At 40.4% G+C, this 24416-nt stretch overlaps 1 protein-coding gene across 1 annotated transcript; it reads left to right on the top strand.

Moving 5' to 3' along the window:
- Window positions 1-483: 483 nt before the first annotated feature.
- Window positions 484-24030, top strand: LOC109635815 (ceramide synthase-like). Its single transcript, XM_020097213.2, has 5 exons — window positions 484-829; window positions 7146-7232; window positions 9588-9807; window positions 15194-15289; window positions 16804-24030. Exons 1-5 carry the CDS (start codon window positions 708-710, stop codon window positions 17107-17109), a joined length of 831 nt encoding a protein of 276 aa, XP_019952772.1. The 5' UTR covers window positions 484-707; the 3' UTR covers window positions 17110-24030.
- Window positions 24031-24416: the final 386 nt, after the last annotated feature.

Consider the following 24416-nt stretch of genomic DNA (forward strand, 5'->3'; position numbering starts at 1 on the left):
CGTTTGTCATAAAATAAATCGTAAAACTCGTAAAGAATAAAATAAATAAACTATTTATTTTAGTTTAAAAAAACTAACTAATCATTTTAGTTTAGAATAAAAGACATGAACTATTTATTTTAATGTATAATGAAAGACACAAACTAAATATTTTAATTAGAATAAAAGACACAAACTATTTATTTTTATTAAGAAATAAAAGAAACAAACTATTTATTTTATTAAGAAATAAAAGACACAAATTATTTATTTTAATTTAGAATAAAAGACACAAATGATTTATTTTAATTTAAAATAAAAAACACAAACTATTTATTTTAATTTGTTCTTGATCCAAATGACCTGGGTAAAGTATGACCTTCAAAACAAGAGCATTGAATCCCCTTTTATTCCCCCCGCAGTTACACTCAAGTGGTTCCGGCGCCGGGTCAGGACTTTTATTGTGACAGTCATCACAGGAAGTCACGTGTGTCGCCCTCACCGTCAGCTCGACAGTGTGTGTGTGTGTGTGTGTGTGCGTGAACGTGAATCCATGTACGAGTGTGCGCTGCTCGGGCTGGATGTCGGACTGTTCCCCGGTGAAAAAGCACCGAACCCCGGTCGTGTGAGCATGCCTCAGCTCGGCGTGTGATCGGCTGGAAGTCGCGGAGCGGCCGCAGGGAGCCAGTCTCGTCTCCGGGCAGCTTTGCAGCCAGAGCACCGGCAGGATGTTGCAAGTTTTAGCTTGTGGCGCCGTAGTTTTCCCCGGGCTGTTCTTCGCCTTCAGGAGGCTCCTGCCCTGCGTGTTCAGACACTGGAGCGATGCCGACGTGGTGCTGGTCAGCGAGAGGTAAAGCTGCGTTCGTCCAACACTTTTATTCATCGGTAACTCGTCTCTGAAAGCCCCTCCGCCATAGCTGAGCTCCGTTATAGCATCTGAGCTTTAAGCTAGTAACGGTGCCGCTCGTTCGGTTAGCTTGTTCGTGTGCCGTGTTTTTCTGGTTTTTAAACGCACCTCGCCGGCTCTGGTTCACATTTAGCCGCAGTGCCGGTGTTCTTTATTTAACCTCTTTGGCATTTTGTCACTTTGGATTGAGGATTTATTCCCGTGATGTGGATTTATCCGCGTTGTTTCCCTTCACAAGGATGATTTGCAGATATGTGTCCCTGTGATACTGTAGGGATACACTCGTGATAACAGGGACTGGGAAAATACTAACGCGAGTACAGTTATATTCGTGTGCACGTGAGTAAAATGTATTTAGTACTTGCATGGTACATTGCAAATACTGCAATTACAACCTTGCATGTAATTGAGAAACTACAACCTTGCATCCAGCAGAGTACTCGTCACTGCCCCACAGAGATGGAGATATTTTAGTTGGAGGTGAACAAACTTTGGGTTCATTATCAGTGAACAAACACAGTGTAAATAAATCCGTATATATTTCACCCACATGATATTTGATCACTTTAAATGTGGGATGATTGATCAGTGTTGTTTGTCCCTTTACAAGGATGATTGGCAGACATGTGTCCCTGTGATACTGTGGGAATGCAGTCATGATAACAGGGATTGAACAATACTAAAGCAAGTACAGTTGTATCAGTGGTCATGTGAGTGAAATTGATTTGGTACTTGCTTGGTACGTTGGAAAATACTGCAATCACAACCTTACTGAAAAACTACCACTATCCACCAGAGTACTCGTCACTGCTCCACACACATAGAGACATTTTAGTTAGAGGTGAACTAACTCTGGGTTAAATATCAGTGAATGTATACATACAAATAAAACAATGCCAGTGTTTTTATTTCAACTACTTAATATTTTATTACTTGAAATGCATGAAATATTTATGTGCTTTTGATTTATCGGTGTTGTTTATCCCTTTATAAGCATGACTTGCAAATATCCCTGTGTTAATATAAGAATGCGTTCTTAATAACGTTAACTGAAAAACACCAAAGCGTGAATGCACAGTGAGCGTTTTCTTAATGTCCTTGTGAGTGAAATTCTTTTGGTCTTTGCACAGAACAATGTGTGCATGTTTTTCATTGTTCATGGTTCACATCCTCCTCAGACAAAATATGACACCATTATAACCTTGCATCCACCAGGAGACCCTTCACTGCTCCACATAGGAAGTGACATTTTAGTTAGAGATGAACAAACTTTGGATTTGAGTCCAACGAACACTGTTAATCTATGTAAGTAAAAGCAAACAAACACTCAATTCAGATGCATCTCCTCTTTGTTACTGTAAATCCCAAGTGTATTGGGCTACAAACTAGTAATAATTAATATAATGTGTCTGTGTGTGTCAGTGTGACTTGCTCACATGTGCACAGCTCAGTTCAATGCTCATTTGTACGCTGTCGCTCTTGCTAATCCTCCTCTGAGCCCTGGTCAGAGCCGACTGCTGAGTTAGCTATGCACTGGAAAACACAGAGCCCAACGCCTGAATAACGCTTCTACTCATTTACGAATGCTCATCAAATGGAAAATGTTGTTCTTACAAGCGTCTCTGCCTCAGGGGATGTAACGCTGCTTGTTCCCCACCACTAAACCAGCCTCGGATATCTACTGTGGTCCACAGATCCCAAAGCTTGCATCATGATAGTGTCTGAATTTTGTGGAGCATTGTCAGAAGGTTCGTGTTCTGACCATTTTTTTAATTTCCAGGGTATAACAATTAACACAAAGGAGCTTCACCAATCGTGAACCAGGCTTAGCTGCCAATCATGACATCTCAGCCCATTTTTATAGCATCAAATAGCAGATTAAAACCAACATTAAGTGAATTATGTCCGCTTAAACAAACATTAGTGTGAGAAGAACTACCTAAAATGACAGAATTACCTTTTCATTTTCAGTCCATGTCTCATCTGAGGAAATTAAGATGCTTTGGCCTCACTTCTGGAAAGCTGTCCATCTTTACATACAGTCAGTGGTGATGACGTTTTGGCGTAAGGCTGCGACTGAACGTAAAACTGTCCAAAACATGAAGATATTCATGTTTTTATCAAATAACATGATCGATGCAATATAAGCACATTCCCTAAATTAAGGGTTGCACAGTTCATTTGGCATTTGTCTTTTAATAATTACTTTAAAAATCATCTCAGTGTACATAAAACAATTGTGGATTATTGCCCTAATTGTTTCAGCATTATAGGACATCAAATACCTTTTACTTTCTCAGGCCCAAGTTCACTGTGCTGTTAATACACGCTTGAGAATCATTCACTGGAGATTTGTTATACCACATTACAATTTTACTAACTAATAATGTCAAGGGCTGGTCACATTACTCCATTAACATGTGATGTTTAGCACATGCTGAAAGATGCGTGTTTTAAAATGGACTTTGCCAGTTCAACAACAATTTATCAGATAGTGTCAGATGTACCCTTGACCTACTTAAAAGAACACTTGACTGGAGAACGGATTGTAATGCTCAACATCACCAGCTTCAGAGGCTCAAAGCCACAGTTACTGTTTGCCTTTTTTTCATACAGCAGTGGTGCTCAAAACGCATTATCTGATTGTGCAGCCTCTAATATACAGTTTACTTATTCAATTAGCCTTTAACCTACCTGCCAAATACATGATATAATCTATTTTACTTCAAGAACACAGTAAAAAACTTGAACATGAAAGATATAATTGATAATATGGTGCAGTCCAATACAAGAGTGCTAACATTACAGCCTTAAAAATAACCAGAGTTCAATCCACATGGCTCACCTTTCATAAAGGTACTATTATCCTTTAGAAATCAAGTAACATGATGCTGTATTGTTGTACTGTCAGTTATACGAGAACCGTGTACAGGACAGATGTTTTAATAGATATGACAGCATAGCCTATAGTTTCCCCACCTTCAGTGCTAAAATATTAATAAAAAGCAGCTCACAGTGTACCAAAGTCCAAAGTATTTGTTTTATTAGATATAATTATGAAGATATTACACAAATTTTGTCAGTTGCGATTTTCACACGAATTGATAAACGGACGTAGATGATCTTTTATTGATAGTCTAATTGGTAAACTGTTTATTTATATTCAAACTGGTTAAGGAACAGTGCATACGTTTGAAGGGTTATGACAGTGTGACAGTTTCATCTTGCCATTAAATGCACTTTACCCTGTTTGCCTTTTTTTTGCCTCCGCTGTCACTTTTCTTTTTTTTTCGCTCTGCTGCAGCGCCAGTGGAACTACAGATTACGTAGCCCATTTACTGAAGGAGTAGGGAAAAAAGCACAACTCCTGACTGTCAGACACTGTGTGACAGAGCAAGCAGTCCGTGTTTAACGTAACAGTCCGTTCGGAAACCGAGGTCGTTCACTGGCCTGACACAGCAGGAAAGAAAAGACAACATTGCCGAACAAGGCTGCAAAGCATTCTTCCTTTTTTCTCCTCTGCACGCTCCTCACCCCGTCAACCTGAACCTTTCATCAGCAGAGGGGGGGGGGGTTACTAACGGACACACAATGAATGGGCTGTGTAAAATCTGGGTCTTGTGACAGAGTATGCGACCATACAGCTCTAGCACACAGCGAGCTGTGGGGGTAAAATGTGTGTGTGGGGCACAGGGAAGGAGTTTTTAGGGGAAGGACTGAGCCAGTTAGCATTTTCCGGCTCAGTTGCTAGTTGCTGGTCATGCGGCCTTCTTTGCCTTGCCAATGTTGGTGTCATGGCCACATTCCTATTGGATAGTGGTGTGAGGTGACAGCAGGTTCAACCCTGCTAATACACTCTTTGGGCCCAATTAAATTCTGGATATAGTTTAATTAGAGCTCAGTAGCAGCATTGGCTCGGATCTTTTAAGAAATCATATGATGCTTCATCGTCTCACATGGAAAATTTAATATTTTGAGGCAGATACAGATTGTTCTGGTAATTGCTGGAAACATGCTGCCCCTTTTGGATTAAGCTGCCTGTTAATTGATGAAATATCCTGCTGCGGCTGCCAGTTCCGGTCCTCTCCTGCTTTATGGTTTGACTGCATTTTAGATCTGGTCTAATTACCCGGAAGTAGATCGAGAAATTGTGAATCTGTCATGACCTCTAGCTTGCACTGCAACCCCACTGTGAAAAATATTGGACTGACATAGCTGCCGTTTTCAGATCTGTATAGTAATAGAGCAAGAAATATAAAACTTGTTCTCATTGCAGTTGCTAAAAAAACGATACGTTAAATCTTTTTGTTTTCATGCCTTTTGATGGATGAATGGGCTGAGTGAATGTACTTTAAATCTGCTGCATTACAAGATATCACGTTTGGACGTTGTGCAACTAAAGGATAGTTTGCTGAGTGCCAAATATAACAAGGATTAATCCGCTCGTGAGCATAAAGCACCATTTAAGATTTGCCAATCTGACCATTGTTTTTGGTTTGACTCTGGTGGCCTTGGAGGAAAGGCATCACAGAAAACATCAGGTTTGAATCTCTGGGGACAGTTCACATAGATTCAGTCAATTCTTGAGATTGTGTTGGTCAGGGTATAGCCTTACCTAAGGGAGGAGTCATTGGACCCATGACTCCATCCATATCCTTTATCCTTTGGGGGTTGTGGAGGAGCTGGAGCATGACCCCGTTGACAGTGGGCGAGAGACGGGTTACATCGTAAACATATAGATACAACCATCCAGGCTCATTCCCACCTAAGGTGGAGAGGCAAGAGTACCCAGAGAAAACCCACACAAACCTAAAGACAGAAACAACCATGTTGCTTAGGACCATGAATGTCTTACCCAAACTTCATTGTGTCCAATATCACAAAGCCCGATTTCTGACTTGACCGATTAAGCTTACTTATCCCAAATGTGTGCAATACTGTCCTAGTACAGTCCTATACTATAAAAGACCTGTTTACATAACAAAATGTGGAAATTGGAAGTTAGTCTTCTTTCTAGAACACATAAAAGACTGAGTAACTGTCCCAGCAGATACAGTCTAAAGAGATAAACTGTGTCTCCCTCCACTCATTTTTGTGGGTGGTGATGTAATTCCAAAAAGCTGAAACATTTAGTCATAAATCGTACCAAAACACTGTGGTGTGTTAAAGGGGCGACTGTCTATTATGGCTGCAGCAAGTGCTGGGGGAATAAATTACATGTTTTCTGATTTCAAAGCAGCTTACTGTCAGTACTGCCAAACTGGAGAACAGCCCGAGAGAGAGCTTGTCTGTGCAAAACCAGCCATTCATAGTTTGAACAAATTGGTAACATAATTCAATGTCTCGTCTATAATGGACAAAAAAGCCTCTGTTGCACCGTTAGGGAAAAATCAGCAACCCTCTGACGACACAGTGAACATAAATCAAGTTTTACTATGGTCACTGAACATAACATCCGGTTTTCTCCAGCATTTCAATTTTTATCACTTGATGTAAAGTTACAATCAACCAGATGTCAGATCAGAAGTTCATATCTTGTGAGTATAGTCTTAAGATAGAAGTGAATGTTACGTATGCAATGCCTTACGCCACCTCACACAGTGGCATTTCAAAAAGAGATGTACCAAGCTCTCCTATGTCACAGGTCTGTTTATAGACGAGGCAGTTCGAGGCTGAGCACTGCTAATCTCAATGACTGATAGCTGAAGTTGTAGTTCCCCCGAGGGGACACCTTTCAAAAAATGATCTGGATTGGGCAGCTAGTCAACATGCATACAAATCAAATATCACTTCTTGGGTTAGCCCAGTGAGACAGCTTAACCTTTCAATTACTTTCCGATATTTGTTAGTGAGTAGGTTAAATTCTTGTTTCCCATAGCTAAGATACCACCCACCAAATATCACCCAGTATTAAAATGTTGAAAGGCTAGATCTGGAATTGATTGGGGTGTATCATCAAAGAGTCATAATCATACTTAATAAATAACAGCATTATCAATGCTCGATTACATGCGTATATGTTGCTTGAAGGCTTAATGGTGGGCGGGCCTGGTGCTCAACCAACTGCAATTTCCCGCTCAGGACACACAAATGCCAACGAGCCTTCATCTTAATGTTTCATGAAAGCAGTCAATGCAATGCTAAAGGAAAGTACTCGCAAAATAACTTGTTTCTTTATTCTGTGTCATAACGTAGCCATCCACAATGTGATTAACGAATGTTCTTTATCTCTGTCTTTTTATGTCTGTCTCTTTCTCAGAGTGGTGTCCTCCATCCATGCCATCATGGCAACAACAGCAGGAGTCATCATTGTGACATCATGCAGGGACAACGTCATTAACGACAGGTTAGACTCCATGTCATCTGTTCCCTTCATGAAACTTTCCACTAGTGCTTTTAACCTTTACACCTCTGAATCCCCTGTTTTCCTGACACGGTTGTTGTTTTGATTGTTTCCTATTCCCCGCACTACATTTAAACACTAAAGAAAAACGTATTCTTGAGGGAATTTGGGAAAAAGTAATACATGTAAGAACATCACCCTGAAAATGAGCTACTTTCTTATCCACAGGAATGGTGAGAAAACTAGGTCTAAGCGTGATAATCCTCAGCTGTAAGTGTGTGAATGCACTGTTAGCATTGTTCAGCATGTTCTCACATGTTAAGCAAGTGATTGGTGCTTTGTCCTCTTAGATAAGCACTTAGAGATGATTAGAGTCACATGTTTCCTCCTCCGCACACTACATAAATGTATTACTGTATGTGCTGAGTACTGCACTTACTTGTGTGAACTGGAAAAAAACAGATCTTAAGACATCCACCAATTCGCTTGAGTAATTGCGGCAGGATTTCTAGACATTATGTCTCTAGATATAGAATGGCCGCTTAAGGGAGGAAACAAGGGTTATTTGTTTGTCTATAAGATGATGACTGCCTTAAATATCCTAGAAGAATAAACACTTTTGGTGCCCTACTGCAGTATTTTCACCCAAACAAGCGACTGAATTCAATGCCATTGAAATGGCCAGTTTGACAATATGAATATACTGCTTTACATCAAAGATGTCTCCTTTTTTACTCCATATAGCTGCAGTGATGTCTATTTAGAAAGTGCTGCACAGTAGTTCCTGTTGTGTCATGTGTCATACTTCATAGTCTGGTTTAAAAAATATATATATTTCCACAAAGTATTTTTTCCCTCCATATCTTTTCAAGGACTGTCTGCCCACTTTCCGTATTCAGCTGCCTGAGCCCAAGCCCTGCCTGCCGCAGTATCAGCCACCTGGCAGCATGATAGTGTTAGCATAGCATTAGCCTCCCTGTGCAGAAAGTGTATGACGCTAAGCTAATGCTAGCCTATTAATCCCACCGAGTCAGCAGCCAGACCTGGGCAGGCCCAGTTTCAGGCTGTTAATCTCCACCACGGCTCCCCTTCACCCACACGACTTAAATCCTCCACAATGCTGCTCAGTTCTGCTGTCCTATGACGTGCAAACGGCATGGAGCTTATCAGACACATGCTCCGGAGTCAGACCATGAATACTCTAATACACCACAGGCTGTCAATTCATTTAGCTGAGGTTCAGCTGCAGCAACTTTTCAAAGGTGTTGCAGTGGAAAAACCTCAAATCCACAGAAAACAATGGTGGGGTTTTATACAGCTGAGAGAGAAGGATCTTTCCCAATGGTATAACCCTTTAAACAAACATTTGGGTTCAATACCAAGGTAACTATTGACTCAGATGGGCCAGAAATATTTTGAACAACGACTTCATTTATGGACTCACACTGTGCTCCTCTAAATATGGTCACTTCTGGTTACAAAAGATAACAGGATGGTGCTAAAGCCAAACTTGAGGAAGTTTACAAACCAATGGGAGACGTTGTGGTAGGTTGCCACATGCTCCTATGCCACAAAGACAAAGCTAAAGTAATAAACTGGAGGTATTCCTAAAAAAAACCGTGGAACAGTATATTCACTACAACATTGAGTCATGTTGCCCTCATTGCTCCCCGGGCTGTTTGTTGTGCCTTACTGCTCTTAATCTCCATCCGCTGACCTTAAGATGCCAGTGAGAGGTCGGGGGTCAGTAGCTCAGCTCTGCCCTGCAGCTTTACTCCGTTCTGTCCACATAATTAACCATCACCATAATCGGTGCTCATTAGTGAGCTGCAGCCATCCAAGCTGTTTATTATACTGTACGTTCATAAGCCTGCCTTTTGCGTGCAGGCTTGTGAGAGAGTGGGAAGGCGAAGGCATAAGTTAAATTAGGGTTTGTGCTTGGAGGGATTAAAGTTCTCTTGTCGCAATGGCCAGTCTCCGTCAATTGGATTCCAGTGAGGCCATGAGATTAGTGTGAAGGCAGAAAACGGTAAAGTCATGGCATTGTGACAGCACGTATGCGACCATTACATTGAGAGCAAAGGCTATTTGAAAGATGAACCGACAGTTCATGACCCAAATGCAAATATTAAATCAGGGTTAACTCAACGGCCTCTACCTTTTTTATTTTTGCTTGAAAACCAATAGTGACCATAGCGCATTCCATCAGTACCAGTTGTCAGTCAAACAACAGTGTCAGCTACTTTTTTAGATTACTCTTTGATTGTAATAAAATTGTACATTACCCACCTATCTTGTTTAAAACCCCTAAATGTGCAGATGTTGAATATTTTCATGTGTTTGTTTTTTCTACTTCAGGCACTGGCTGGCCACATACTTTGTCATCTGGTACGGTGTGCCCTACATGACATATGACATCTTCGCCATGTACCTCAGTCACTACCACCGTTTCCGTGTCAAAGGTCACGAGGACTACAAGCAGCACTCGCTGAAGACAGTGAACTCCTTCGTCCGCAGAGAGTTCCTGCTGGTGCTGCATCACATTGCGCTGCTCACCATCCTGCTGCCGGTCACACTGGTGAGTGACATGAAAACTGAATGAATGCAGGAAGTTCTGGTGGTGATGGATCTCTAGCTTGCTGAATTAGCTGCTGGCAGGAGTCACACTCATGCAGCACTGGAGCTAAAATCATTAGCGTCAGAGATCACAATCTTCACTGGGGCAGTACTACAACTGTCATGGTGTTGATCAGTGTGTGAGTCCAATTCTTTATTTTGTGAATAGGAGTCATTTAGATGGTTATATTAACCGACCTGTTTTGCCAATTTTTAGAATTTTAGAGCTGAATTAAAAGAATAATCAGTCTCCCGACCAATGAAAACTGATAATCAATTCATTGTATTTTCTTTCTCATGATAATAAACTGAACATTTTGAGTAATTTTTAACATGTTAGCTTGTGGTTTGGCAAGTGGCCATTATTCTCTATTTTCTGATATTGTATAGGCCAAAGTAACAATTAATCAATTGATTATATCAGCCCTGTTGTATTTAGGATCATACAGGATCCATTCCCACACACACACACAAACACATATATTTTTTTTTCTTATATTCCAAGCAGCAGCCATTTGTTTATTTCAGTACAGTACACCATTTGTACAGGAGACTTATATAGATATACATAGATAATATGTCATGTGCTCTTTTGATTCTGTCCACTGCCAGTAATGCATTATTAGTGTGAGCTATAATGTAGTGTATTGTTTTTTAAATCAATCCTTGCTTTAAACTGCATTATCTCCTAATGAGTACTTCTTCTTAAGTAATTCTCGAGTCTCTGCAACTCAGGTTTCAACCCGTATTGAAATTAGTTTAGAGATCCAGCGTCTGTCTGTAGTCTAGAGGAATGCAGTGAATGTGGAGTTTAATGCTTTGCAAAGTGTTTTGCATTAAAGTCAAATATACATAACAAGAGTTGCATTAGCATGTGAATCCACCATCACTTCACCGCAGAATAATGCATACAACCTGATCTTCTCAACAATATAGAGAACACAGTTTGCTGATTGTAGCTCATAGATTCTACTAATTAGGTACATGCAGACACATGTCTTCAACAAGAAATCTTCAAATGAGCTCACAGCACTGAATAATCAGCGTTTTTTGAATTTCCCAACGGGGATTAATAAAGTATTTCTTATTTTGATTCTGATTACTGAATGGAAATAAATTAGTGGTTTACTGGATAAAGATGGCTGTGCTCATCTGTCCAATCTTAGAGTAATGTCTGTAATCATAGACTGTATATAAATATTATTGATGTGACGGCTCCCCAAAAGTGAAGTCAAGTTGTTGCAATTGTCCCGTGATAGCTGGCGGCAGTATAGGTTCTAAACCCCACCTCCCTCTTGTAGATGAAATATTGACCAAACTAAAAGGTCAATGCACACGTTAAATAAATTTGCCAATGGCTGAGTACATGTATCGGTGGACCTTGCTATCACAGTTCCACCTGGCTCCAAATAATGTCATTGGCGCAGGATGGCAGTTTTTTGTATTTTGGGATAGTATGGCTTTATTTTTGGATAGTGGGAGAAGGGTTAGGGTTAAACCCCCTCTCAAAGGGGTTGAGGGGACAGGATAGACTTTTCGCACATACCCTAGATTTTATGTACTTGGTCTTATCAGAGTTTGATAACATTGATAACCTTTACTCTTACTTTGATTAACTGTACTTCAAAATAGAACTTTGGTCAAACTGTAACCGTATAGTCATCAGTTCTAAGCAAAAAGATTCACTGATTTACGGTGTTGTCGTGGGAGGAAGTTTTACATTTCAACTCAAGTATGCCTCGAAGGTATAAATAACCGTTAAAGAAAGAGCACAGTAATCTATATTGATTACTTTCTTTGAACAAATACCCACAAATTACTATTTATGGTTTTTCCTTTACGTGTTGTAAAGGGACTAAACGCTTTAAGAGTGGACAGGATGAGGGGAAAAAAGGAATTTAAATGGATGAATATGCACATAGTTGTTACGGGAGTGAAAGGGAGGAAGCAGGCAATAAAGGAAGAGCAGTGCTGTGGAGCATGATGACCTTGTAGTTCAGATATGACCAGCAAATTGGAAGCCCATTGAACTGTTAAACCTGAGTCTACCATTGCACATTTTTAGCGTGAGGTGAATTCCTGTAAAATCATGTGAGAAAGTTTTTGTCTTATTCCGAAATTGGTCTAGAGACTTTTTAGCATCAGGTTATTCAAGAGTTTTTGCTCAAGACTGTCTTCAACCCGTTTAGTTTACAGCAGCAGGTAACACAACAACTCCCCTCTCCAGGTCGTATCCCAGGTTAGCAAGCCAGGTGCAGTGGAAACCTGGCCCTTTGTTTGCAGTAGCAGTCAGCGGCAATATGAGATCACATTACTCTACATTATTCAGCTACAGCTGCAGTGATCCTCTCTTTTCTGTAAACTCACCACCCCTCCCTCTGTTTCTCCTCTTGTTCCCTCACTCATCAGCTTTATGCCACACCGGTTTGTCTGGGTAATACATGAGCTGGTAGACTTCGCCAAAACAGCTGTTACACAACAGTGATGTGCATGTGGAGGAAAAGACCAAACCTTTAGGTGTAGGTGATGTAAATAAGCTGTATGCTGTTTATGGACAGCTTTGTACACAGTTGGTATTTGGCAAGTTGGAAAAGCACAACTTTAAATAATAATAACATTAACTGATATTTAGAAATTCGATAGATTTGCCAGTTTCAGGATCCAGGTATCGTTAATGCCCAGGAACTGAATGACACATTGGAATAACTAAACCTGTATTTTCCTGCTATGATAAGTAGGAAGAAAGAAGTTAGGTTGATTCTCATATGGTGTGTTGGCAAGTGATTCTGAAGGTCAATATAATGATAAAAGCTCAGAGATTGCATAGGCTCACCAAGGCCAATGTCTTATCTCACTATGATAAGGAAAGCAGAAAAAACATCCTAGATATATCTGTTTATCTGGATTCATTCAAATATTTATGTAATATCCAAACTTCCACAAATCTTCATAAAAGTCAGTACAGAAGTAAAGAGTTCAGCTATGTACCAAATCTTGAAATGTTGTCACAAGTAGGGATACACAGATTGAGTCTATCAGATAGATACAGGCCTTTATATTGAGTATCCACACCTCATGAAGTTATTTGTCACTGTGTGTACTAAGAGTTACAATCATCTGGTCATGTTGGGCAGGTCAAATTTTGTATTTGGAAAAAAGAGAGCCCTTTAATCACGTACAGAAAGAGAAAAAGTCTTATCATGAATCCATAGTCTCAACATTTGGACAGTGTCCTTCACCAGGGTGTTGGACTCTACTGTAGTCATATAAGATGAGGAGCTCAGACCTCAGCCACTGATCCTGAACCAGCGGAGATGGGTCGAGTATCGGATCAGGATACCTTTTGGTGGCCAGCCTCCGTAGGTAGGCGAAATACAGGCCAGGAGGAGAGCTCGAGGTGGATCAAGAACACCTGAGGGATTACATATCACAACTGAACTGGGAATACTTAAGGATACACCAGAGGTAGCTGGGGGAGAGTCGGGTTGTAGCTGGTTGGAGAGAAGGGGGTCTGGACTATTGTAATTACATGTAGTTAGCTGTCACCATCTGCTCCATATATTTTACTTCACTACACAGGTTTTAATGGTGTTGCATCAACAGCTTGTCAATATTGCTGAGCTTTAAAAGCACAATATGTAGTTTATGTTCATGTAAACATTTAAGCTCCTGACTAACGACGATTCTCATGTTGTAAAGTATTTTAATTTGCACATTTGCAACCAGTTGTTGTTAAACATTAAAATAAATCATTGGAGGTATATAAGCAACCTTAAATACACATATTGTTCTCAGTGGCTGCAGGAAAAGTGGGGATTTGCAATTGAATAAGGTTGCGACTCACCTAAGGTAAATGTTTTGACACATCTGACATTGTATTCAAAGGATTTCGATGGAAAAGTGAAAAGTCCAGAGATGTTTAGCAGTGTATGTCGATGATTTATATCTATTTGTGGGAAAGTATGGGGAGGGTAAACCTTAGCTTGTCTTTTGTACAACATCTGAAACACACACAGATACATTTGTATAAGGGTGTAACAACCACACACCAGTGGGAGGTGGGAATAGGGTGAGGTAGCCAGGTAGATCGTAAGGCGTGGTGGTGTAATGTTCCCCTCTGTGGTCTCAGTCATTCTTTCATGGGCAGATGGTAAGGCCACGTCTGGAGCCGCTCATGCTTTATTCATCATCAGCACACAGTAAGCTAGACTACCGGACAGTGCTTGTCTTTTGTCTGGAGTGTCTTTATCCATCTAGACCGCCTCACCTATTCTAGGACAGTCTCTCTAACCACACAGCACTGCGCCACTGGTCAATATTTGAAAGCTTCAGTTCATTACTAATGTAGAAGACATCGTTCCCTCCTCGGCCCCATCAGCCCACCTCTATCTGCGTTTTATTCCATCCTGAAGTTGTGGTAGAGTAAAACATCTTCAGTTCAGGATTGAAACATGCTCAGTACGCCAGCGCATGCGGATGTGTATAGTAAAGCAGAGTACATATTTGTACTTTTATCTTTGCCAAAGAGATGACCACACCTCTGTTGACTCTTGCACACAAATTATGTGTCATTAAACCTTTATGATAGAAATTTAATTGAGGCTTGATATTTTAAGACAAATACAATGAAATATATTGAACTTAAATTAAGAAAGTAAACCTTTACATTTTTTTATAAATGTACATCTATACTGTGTAGTTTACTTTGTGAAATAAAGATTTTTTTCATCAGCGCATATTTGCAGATACAGATATGTCTGGGAAAGGCTTAATTCGACTGATTTTATTGGAAAACTGACCTCACGCAGTTCGCTCTCTCGTGCAACTGAGCCCGCGTGACGGGTACACAGAATAGAAACTGAAAGCGAAGTTTGCGTGTGAGAGAGCTGCTTTAAAAGCCACTTGCAAGTACGTACAAAGGTGCTGGTGAAACCGAGGCCTTGCTAACTGCGTGGACTGTAAAAACTTTATAGGTGATTACACAAGCGTGCAAGAGAGAGACAGAGTGAGCACAAGACAAATTGTGCTGCAAGGAAACAATGGTTTGAAACACTAACTTACAGATCTGTTATGTTGTTATGAAAAGGGCACATCTTTTTGGTTCCTAATGAAACTGGTAGGATTACAATAGGGCAGATCAAATATTTTTGTTTTTGCTCAAATTTGAAGATAAAGATTTATAAGAGAATTTGACTTCACCAGAACAAACCTCCGCCGGATATTTATGCATGTCTTTTGTCGCCTCTTCTGCTGTCACAGGTCCCGGAGTTGTCCTTGAACGTCAGCTGTGTTTGTTTCCATGCTCATGTTTGTTTGCTCACCCAGCTTGCGCTCTGTCTGTTTCCCAGTTCTTCAGGAAGGACCAGGGGGATTTCTTCATTGGCTGCTTGTTTCTAACAGAGCTCAGCACTCCCTTTGTCTCCCTGGGGAAGATACTCATTCAGGTGAGACAGAACCTAATATACACATGTGCATTCACCAGACTCAGACCAGGCAGTCGTACATCTGTCATGTCTGAGCCTCATTTCTTTAAAATCTTTAAAAGCTCTGTAAAGGGCCACCATCACTTTGTTAGACAGGTCACTTACCACAAAGTTAGATAATCATTTACTGAAATAGCTTAGCAACCACGACCAAGCAAAGTGGGCCTGTCTCTATATACTGAAACTGTGGGCAAGGGGCACAAGAGTTACATAAATACTCTTTTCTACCTTGTCCTAAAGCATGTCATGCTTACTAGCTCGCTACAGACAGTACCTGAAATAACTTCAATTGTCATAAAATCTCAAAAGGTGTTTAGTTTGTCCATTCTGGGCTACTGTAAAAAACATGGATGCCTCTGTAGAGAGGACCCGCTCCAGATGTAAATATAAAGGGCTCATTCTAGGGTGAATAGAACAACAATTCATACAATTTATATGATTAGTATCACAGCATCACTAGGATTATTTTATATTCAGTTCATGCCTATTGATCCCTTTCACCTACATTTCACACACTGGACCTTTAAGCCATCCAGCATCGGTGTTAGAACTCTATTCGTCCATTTTGTCTCTGCTCAGGTGATCAGCTGTGCCTTGCATCATCAAAAACATATCTCCATTAAATGTGGGATGCAGCTTGTCACTGTAGCATCAATAATTAAGGTGCATGCCTCACCCCAGATAAAAACAATCAAAAAACAAATGGTTAGCATTCAATGAAAAGGCCCTGATTATTCTCCCTGGATTCTCACCCGTCCACTGGAGTCACTGCTTTCATTAGTTCCACACATACAGTGGGCATTACATCCTGTAGTCAGTCTAGCACATATGCGTTGTACAGTCAGAGGCAGTGTGTCTTAGAAAAGGAGCAATCTAAGAATAGAAGAGTGTTAGTTTGTACTCCAGTGAAATCAGTGAGGCGTGAGCTTTCAGGTCTTTACTGACATCTGGTGTCAGCAAAGAAAAAGAGCAAAGCAAAGCTCCACTGTTCTTCTCTGTCTTTAATAATGCTGCCCTCCTTTGGATTCGATCAGCACTCACAGAAACTCTGCCAGACACTTTTTACTGCTCTCAACAGCAGAGTTGGTCTTTATTGATTTCTGTTGCGTCGACCAGGATCGTCACAGTGCTTCACTCCAAAGATAAGATGAGGATATTTGTAATCAAGGTGAAGAAAACAACATCTGAGGCCCAGACGTTTCTCACTCGTATCAGTGACATAACCTCATTACATTATATGATCAGGCTGTACTTTAGCTTATAAAAATAAAGTTTATTTATGGAACACTTTTCATAGCATAGCATGCAGCTCAATGTGCTTTACATGAAAAGGGAAACCAACAGATAACTCAACGATTGAAACTTGGAAACAGGATTCGAACTCGGAAAATGTATTTTGTCTTTTACCACTACTTTAAAACTGTCATCCACATCCTCTCTCTGTCTCTCCCTCCTATTTGTCTTTCCTCCTCCAGCTTGCCCTCCAGAACTGCTGGCTGCACAAGGCCAATGGCGGTATGGTACTGCTCACCTTCTTTATGTGCCGCATCGCTCTCTTCCCCTACATGTACTGGATGTACGGCCGCCACTTTGGAATCCCGCTCTACAGCGTGCCCTTCCACCTGCCACTGTCGGCCAACCTGGGCAGCTTGTGCATCCTGGCACCACAGGTCTACTGGTTCGTGCTGCTTTGCCGGAAAGGCTACCGCCTGTACAAGCGTAGCCGATGGCCCGATCCGTCTCCTGCAGTCACAGTCACTGACAATTCTAAGGATGATTGATATCCGGTTCACGATTGCTCGCTCAAGCTGCACACTCAGCTACTAACGCAACTACTTCTACAGAGGCACTAGTTTGACTTAACATTTTTCGAACCCCACCATTGTACTGTAGTACACCAGGACTGCCTGCTGTTGTCCCACAATTCCTGGGCATTTTCCGCACACTTTTAATTCCTCTGTTACAAATCTGCTGCCTACATGGACCTCTCCACCGAACTCTAACTACTGAAGTTTGCTGACTGGGGTGTTTTTTTTTTTTTTTTGGTTTTGGCTCTAGCCTGGATCTTGTTGAAGTGCAACCCTGCGTCTGTCTACATCCTCAACACGGAAGAATGGTCATGTTTGCTTCACTGAGAGTAAAATGTGGAGTCAAAAGCACCAAAAACTGAAGAGGAGCTTCCACGGACAGACATCTTATCTCTTACTCCTACTGTGTTTACAGCCTCTGCTGATTTGAAAGGTCTGTTACAGTTTGTGTGTGTGTGTGCGTGTGAGCGGCTGTTGCAACAGGTTGTATTTATTTTTGTTTTTTCTGTACTGTGTCAGATAGTTTCCCATCTCATCCATTGACTAATCAAAGAAGAAGGATTAGGATATCGGTGGGTGCGAACTCAGGCAGTATTAGCAGGAAATAGTATGAAGAGAACAAGTCACCTCATCCACACTAGAGAAATAACAGCTACAGTTGTTTATACCCATTAATGTGATGTAATGTTAAGGTTTCAGCCCTGTTTATTGTGTTTGTAGTTTCCCACACAGCATGCCATCACAGCAACCACCCCACATTCCTCACTGGAACATCCAGCACAGATTAATAGTCCTGATTCTTTTGTTTTCAGTATCCATCCCCTTCAATAGAGCTGCTGTGGCTCAGTATGCACACTGTATCCCCGTGAATTTACGCTGCACATGTACTCTCAACATTTTTAAAGGGTTAGGAGGAAATATCGTCCTGTGTCGGTGCTTGAGAATGGCGGCACCAATGAGAGGTTTTAGCCGAGGGGAACCATTCTTCATTTGAATCATTAAGAGGTGCTTGGCACAAAATACGCCCATGTTGGATTCTGGAAAGACCTCAAAATAATCACCTTTAGAAAAATATAAACCAGGCACCGCATAATACGTCAACAGGATCAGATTTGGACGAACCTGCACCTGGATGAAGTTCAGATTATGAGTATCTGCTTGAACGTGTGAGGATTTTTCCCCGGTCCTGCAGAGCAGAGGGTCAGTTTGGCTTCATGCTTCTGAGAGTTTATGTTTTGGATCCACAGTCTTTGTTTGAAACGTCGCAGCTGTCATAGAAACGCTGACAGTCTACCTGTTGAAGATTAGTTTTCTCCTACAGGCGTTGGAGACATGGTAGAGCCGTGGGACAAACTCAGGGTCAAGGTCAGAGCAATAAGGTGAGCAGGGGCTCACCAGGGCAAAATAATAGAGGTTTGACATTTCTGAGCAATTATCCACATATATAACACATATAAATTGAGGATATCGGGAGTAATTATTCCTGTAACACACTTGGAAGATGAAGTTCAGTAAGTGTTGAGTTTCCCCAGGACTCCAGAAATTTGTATGCACTTCACACAGGGCTGTACATACTTAATGTTTTTAGACATTTACATCATGTTTTAATCATATAAAGCTAGTTTTAAACCTTAATCTTATATCTATATCATGCAAAGCAATTACCTTTGGATTCACAGTTGCATAATGACATTTATCTTAGACTTAAAGGCATTTCATTTTGAATATTTCTTCATATCAAATAATAAATAGAAGATATAATTTCTGCAGGGTTTGTTTCGTACACAGTCTTAGACCCTGAGTTATTTAAAATCCTTGGATAATATTCTTGGTCATTCAAGCTTTATACTGAACTAACTGATTAAGAATGTGTTAATGGCCTTTTTTTATCTATGCAAAAAGAGGCTGCAGTGCATCTATACAACACTAACGTCAAGCCATATCTAATCGACCCACGCCTCAGTATGTCATGACCGTTTAAATATTTGGGGAACTACATTTACTTTTCACTTGTACATTTCTACCGGGACTCCAAACCACAAATGCTTGAAGAATTATGTTTGACGTTTTTTTTTGTTTTTTTTTCTCCTCATATCTTTCAAATTTACCTATGAAATGCTGAAATCTGTAACATGCATATTTACAGTTTTGGACTCGTACAACACTATAACAAATTAAGCTCTGTTGACAAATCTGAAGGAGTTTTGCTGTTTGGATACTGACTTGATTGATCTGTCACTTAGAAGCTTAATGCTTAACAACACTAAAACCTACGTTGCAAATGAGTTAACAGACTTTGGCAGTTGGAGAAGTTATCTCAGTAGCATCTTCTAAAAGGAGGTTTTCTGTTTTATGAATTATTTTTAAATCTTTGGTTTCTTGAATATTTGGGGAACATCTTTTTTTTAGTTTCTTCCATTTTCCAATTCAATAACCCAGTAGTGTTGCTGAGCAGCAGCTGCATCAAATGACAGTTGTGAAATTTCTGTTCATTTCTACTCAAAACATTTCTATTTTCCCCCATGTTTGAATTATAACTTGAATTTCTAACAGCAAGTTACAGCCCCTTAACTTGAAGGCTCTTTTGAGTCGCTAATTCATTTTTCCTCTGAAATAAGCAAAACCATAGACTGGACCATAAGACTGTAAATAAACATGGATGATGTGTCTCCACCGTTTCCCCATTATCCAGAAATGCAGCCAACATATCCCAGATTCATCTTTTAATGTCACGAGGAGCCAGACTCTGCACAGTCGTGATAGCAGAGCGGAGCCGTGGTATCAGGATCCTGTCAATATGCACGCTCAACCAATCATGCTAAACATGATGTTTTATATCATCAAATAACAGGATGAAACTTATCTGAAAAGTTAAAACTTGAATAAACATCAGTGTGATAAAATGACAGAAACTATCTTTGGGACATTGTGGCTTCTGTCGTGTTTCTGTGCCCTTGTTCTGCAATCTTGTTGTTGCGGTAAACACTTGTCTGTTGGAAGCAGCTTTAGACAGAGAAGGTGATGAGTCGTCTTGATTGTGGACAGACGGCTTGTTTGCTGACTAACAGTATGAGGATGAGGGAGTAATGGGAGATGAGCTGCTGAATGATGGGCTTGTTTGTCCGGTTTGGCAGAGTGCAGGCCTCTTTTTGTCCACGGTTCACTGGGCCTCTGTTACTGGAAACATCCCAGGCTCTTTGTTCTGCTCTCAGCTCAACGCTCCCAGCCTGTGTTTTATTCTTATTTTACTGTCCTGTTTTTGCTCTGCTCGGCCTCTTCCATCCACACTCTGGATGTGTAGTGAAAAGGCTTAACAGCCACCAACAAAAAAATATGGTAAATTTTACTCTTACACTTTATGATGTATTTAAGAGCTTGTTTAAAGTCTCCGCTTTCACTGTAGTTCACTGGTTGTAACGTAAGTCAACCGTTTTCATTTATTATTTTATTTAAAAGCTGCAGCTCATTCTTTTTCCACCTATCATCTTTCTTCCAGCCTCCATCCTCTTTCCTTCCTTCCTTCCTTCCTTCCTTCCATCCATCCATATCTGCTCCACCCCCCCTCATGTTAACTCATCCCGGTCTGTTGTCTGATTTCTGCTGCAGTCACAGGAAGTTGCTGAGAGTGTATGCGGAGCGGTGAGGCCGCTCCTCCTCTCTGCTGCCATCTGTTGTCAGGATTATCTGTTGTCCACTCAGCAGCTCTCAGGCAACGACCATCAGGATTAGTTTTAGGAGTAGTTGGGCCTTTTCTGTTGAAACTGTGCGTGTCTCTCATCCCATCCACTTCCTTTAGATACATATATCTCAATTTTCAGCCAGGATGACCTCAATCTCCACTGACTACACTGTAAAAACCGACAGGCAGCGTTGTTTTCGTGTTTTTCGGAAGATTTTGAAAACTTAATATTGGCAATATTAAATCATGCATTGCTTTGCATTTGAAAGAACATCTTGACTAAAGCCTTCTTGACGTGTAGTGGCCTGTTTTGACTGTATGAGCTTTGCAGAAAACTGAACCACATTTGAAGCTTTTCAAAGCATTTTCAGTTTAATCTAAAGTTCGCTCTCATTCTGACGGGTCCAATTTAGAATAATGGCAACCGACAAAATTGACTCACGGTTATACAAATGAAATTCCGTGAGCTGGACCATTTTGATTTTAACAGCAGCGTCTTGTCTCTTGGCTTAAAAATCGTGGAATTAATACAGAAAAAATAACATTCCACTGTTTTTCATCAACGCTTTATTATATTTGATCATTATTTTGTTTTAGAATTTTGCTCTTGGTTTTTTTTTTGCATACTTTAGGGGCACATGTCCAAACTTCAAATGGAATTGCTATATTGCCGCTTGATTTTAAAATAAACAGATTTTATGGATTGGCCAATGTATGTTTTTTTATTTTGTTTTAGAAAACCTTGAAAATCTAATGAATGAATCGGACTTTACGTCGTTAAAAAGTTTCGCTCCAGAGACGTGACGACAGGATGACGAACCTCGTCTTCAGTTGCTCTGCGCCACAGAGAATCCCTCAGAACACAGTATGAAAGCTTCTTGGTTCAACACAGAGGACATATCTTAACAGGTCGTCTTTGTCACTCAAAAGATTCTTAACATACAAAGTCTTAAGTTCACCTCTCTGCTCAGGGTTTGATGAAGTCTGATGAGGTGTGTGTGTGCGTGTATAGAGGTGTATTGTAAGAAGCGGTGAGACTGACTCTGAAGATGCAGATTCTTTTTCTATACGTGTGTTTTCAACATATTTTTTTTTCCTAGATTTGCTTCTATTTATGATTTCTGACACGGCTTCTGATACTTCAACTCCCAGGGGGTTGTAAAACCAAAGACTGTCAGGCACTTTAGTCAATCATCGTAGCTGTGGTGACGTGAAGAGAGATCGGTTTTGATTTCTGCTGTAGATGATTTCTCTTAAACACAACTTGGTGGGGGACCAACTTGGTGGTCTGAGGAGGTGGTGGAGTAAATACACACTAATCAGGTGTTAAATTGATCCTCCACTAACATGCAACCTTTACTTAGAGTACAGTTACATGTTCAGGTCTCTGAAACTACATAATGATTATAATTATACATTTAACGGACACATTTAATGCACAATATGTCATTTTCTGCCACTCGTAGTCTCTCCATCTGAACATTAACGAAAGAGGTAGTTCGGTTCTTCAGGAATTATCCGCAGACGTCTCCTCTACAAAATAAACAGACTATGTTTAAAATGAGTAAAAACACTGAATTAAGCAGTTTTCGTGTTAAAAGTGATTTTTTTTCTTATGTGTTTTCTTTGACGCTCGTTGGCCGACACCGGACGTCTGCAGGTGGTGCTGTAAATTGCACGATTGTCAACAACCAGTCAAACAGCGATGGCTAATTCTGCTGCTGGTTTAAAGCAGAGATGTTCTGATAATTGTTTTTCCCTTCCAGCATGAAATATTCCCACATTGCTGACATTTTAGCTAGCGCTGGCTAACGCTACACAACCGGAAATCACTTCTCTAAAACAGCGAAGAAGGGATTTCCAGATTACTGTTTGATCTGGGTGAAAATAATCTGCTTTGAAGATGCGGTTTCAGATTGGTCCATATGAATTTGCGTCCTCTCCGACCACATACTTGACAAAGGCTCAAAGATAACACCTAACAATATCAAAACCAAAATGCAGAACAGTAAGATGCTCATGAATCTTCCTTTCACGTTTGGAGTTACTGTTGGGACGTGAATGGTGACGATAACAGCGTGCGGCGTCTCCTCTGCCACCAAGACACTTGTTTTATTATTTTGCTGCTTTGCATCGTCACATATCTGCACACGGTCCTTTTCTCGTTATAAACACGGAACGCTTAAAGGAAATAAATTAAAGCTACGTTCATGTCATGTTGGATTAATCGCTGGGGTCAGACTATATTATAATATTAGCATGAAAATGGCGTTGGGAACAAAAGTGAGACAAATTCTGCTTTTAAACTTGTAGCATCAATATTGTGTTGTTTGTTTTTTTTTCTTCTGAAATGATGTGAATGCAGCATTAGACTGATGAAATGCACAAAAATGAATAGAAACTGTTGCTGGGGCTGATTTTGATCTTTGGACCGTGAACCAGACTTGGTCTCCTGTGCCTTGTGATAAATCTACTTACCCACAAATCTCAGTGTGAAAGCGTAAAGCTGGCAGGCAGTGTTTACAGGTTGTGGCTGTATTTAATGGTTTATCATCATCATCACCATTGCTCCAGCAATTAAATCAAGTTAAAGACGGTGATTGAAACTATTTTAAACCTGATCGCTTTGCATTTACTGCTAGAACGAGAATAAAATTAAAGCCTTTACAATAATATTTAGTAGGATTTCACATTTTGTAGCATTTAATTTATATTTTCAAATCATCACGCAAATCCCATGATGTTGTTTTTCTACATGGAATCATTTGAGGATGAAACCCTTTAAAGCAAAGACTTGTTCTAGTCTCGACTATGTTTGTGTCTCCGTTGTTTTTAGAGCTTTTCATCAGTTTGGTGGATGTGGAAGTTTTGGAGATTTGAATCTGCTCTTCATGTTATTCACCTTGTTTTTTTTTTCGCTCTGGGTGTGTGAATGACTCGAAGGCAGCACCATCACAACCTTTAACACTTCCTGCCCCCACATTATTTTTGATAGCATTCTAATTTTTCATACATATCTATCGATCAGATTTGATGCATCTGTCCTTTTTTGTAGCGTGACCTTTTCTGAGGAACTTTGCTACCTGAAAAGAGACTGGACTGTTTTTTTGAATCTAACTTAAAACAATTGATGTATAAGATGAGTTATGTACTGTAGCTGCAACTAGTGAATTCAGAGCACCCCTTTAAAATTCAATAAATTTTATTTGATAGACTGTTTAGAGGAAGTCTCTGCTTTATTTGACCTGTCTTGTCATGTCTTTACGTTGTGTCTCCTTGTTTCCTCTTTCATTCCCGCTCCTCACCCTGAACGTCTGTTGGTGAGTGGGTACCGTCTCCTGTGAGTAAGTGTGGAACTGACTGACTCAGAGTAAAGCTGAACTGTAGATCAGTTAAAACACTAATTAAGGTCAAACACATTAACATGAAAAACACCACATCGCTCGGACACAGAGTTCAAACAAAATGAATCCCTACATGTGGCTGCAGAGGGCGCTGTGGCTCAGTAAAATTGGATTTGTGTTGCTTTAAATAAAAATGACCTACATTTCCTTTCAAATGCTTTTTGTTCAGTGTGTGGTTGTGGTGCCTTCAGGTCTTC

Source organism: Paralichthys olivaceus, chromosome 15, assembly GCF_024713975.1.
Source record: "Paralichthys olivaceus isolate ysfri-2021 chromosome 15, ASM2471397v2, whole genome shotgun sequence".
Classification (NCBI taxonomy): domain Eukaryota; kingdom Metazoa; phylum Chordata; class Actinopteri; order Pleuronectiformes; family Paralichthyidae; genus Paralichthys; species Paralichthys olivaceus.

Coding starts and splice junctions, on each gene's coding strand:
- LOC109635815 (XM_020097213.2), top strand. CDS start 708: ATGTTGCAAGTTTTAGCTTGTGGCGCCGTAGTTTTCCCCGGGCTGTTC. Junction 830..7,145: donor GTGGTGCTGGTCAGCGAGAG/GTAAAGCTGCGT, acceptor TCTCTTTCTCAG/AGTGGTGTCCTCCATCCATG. Junction 7,233..9,587: donor GACAACGTCATTAACGACAG/GTTAGACTCCAT, acceptor TTTCTACTTCAG/GCACTGGCTGGCCACATACT.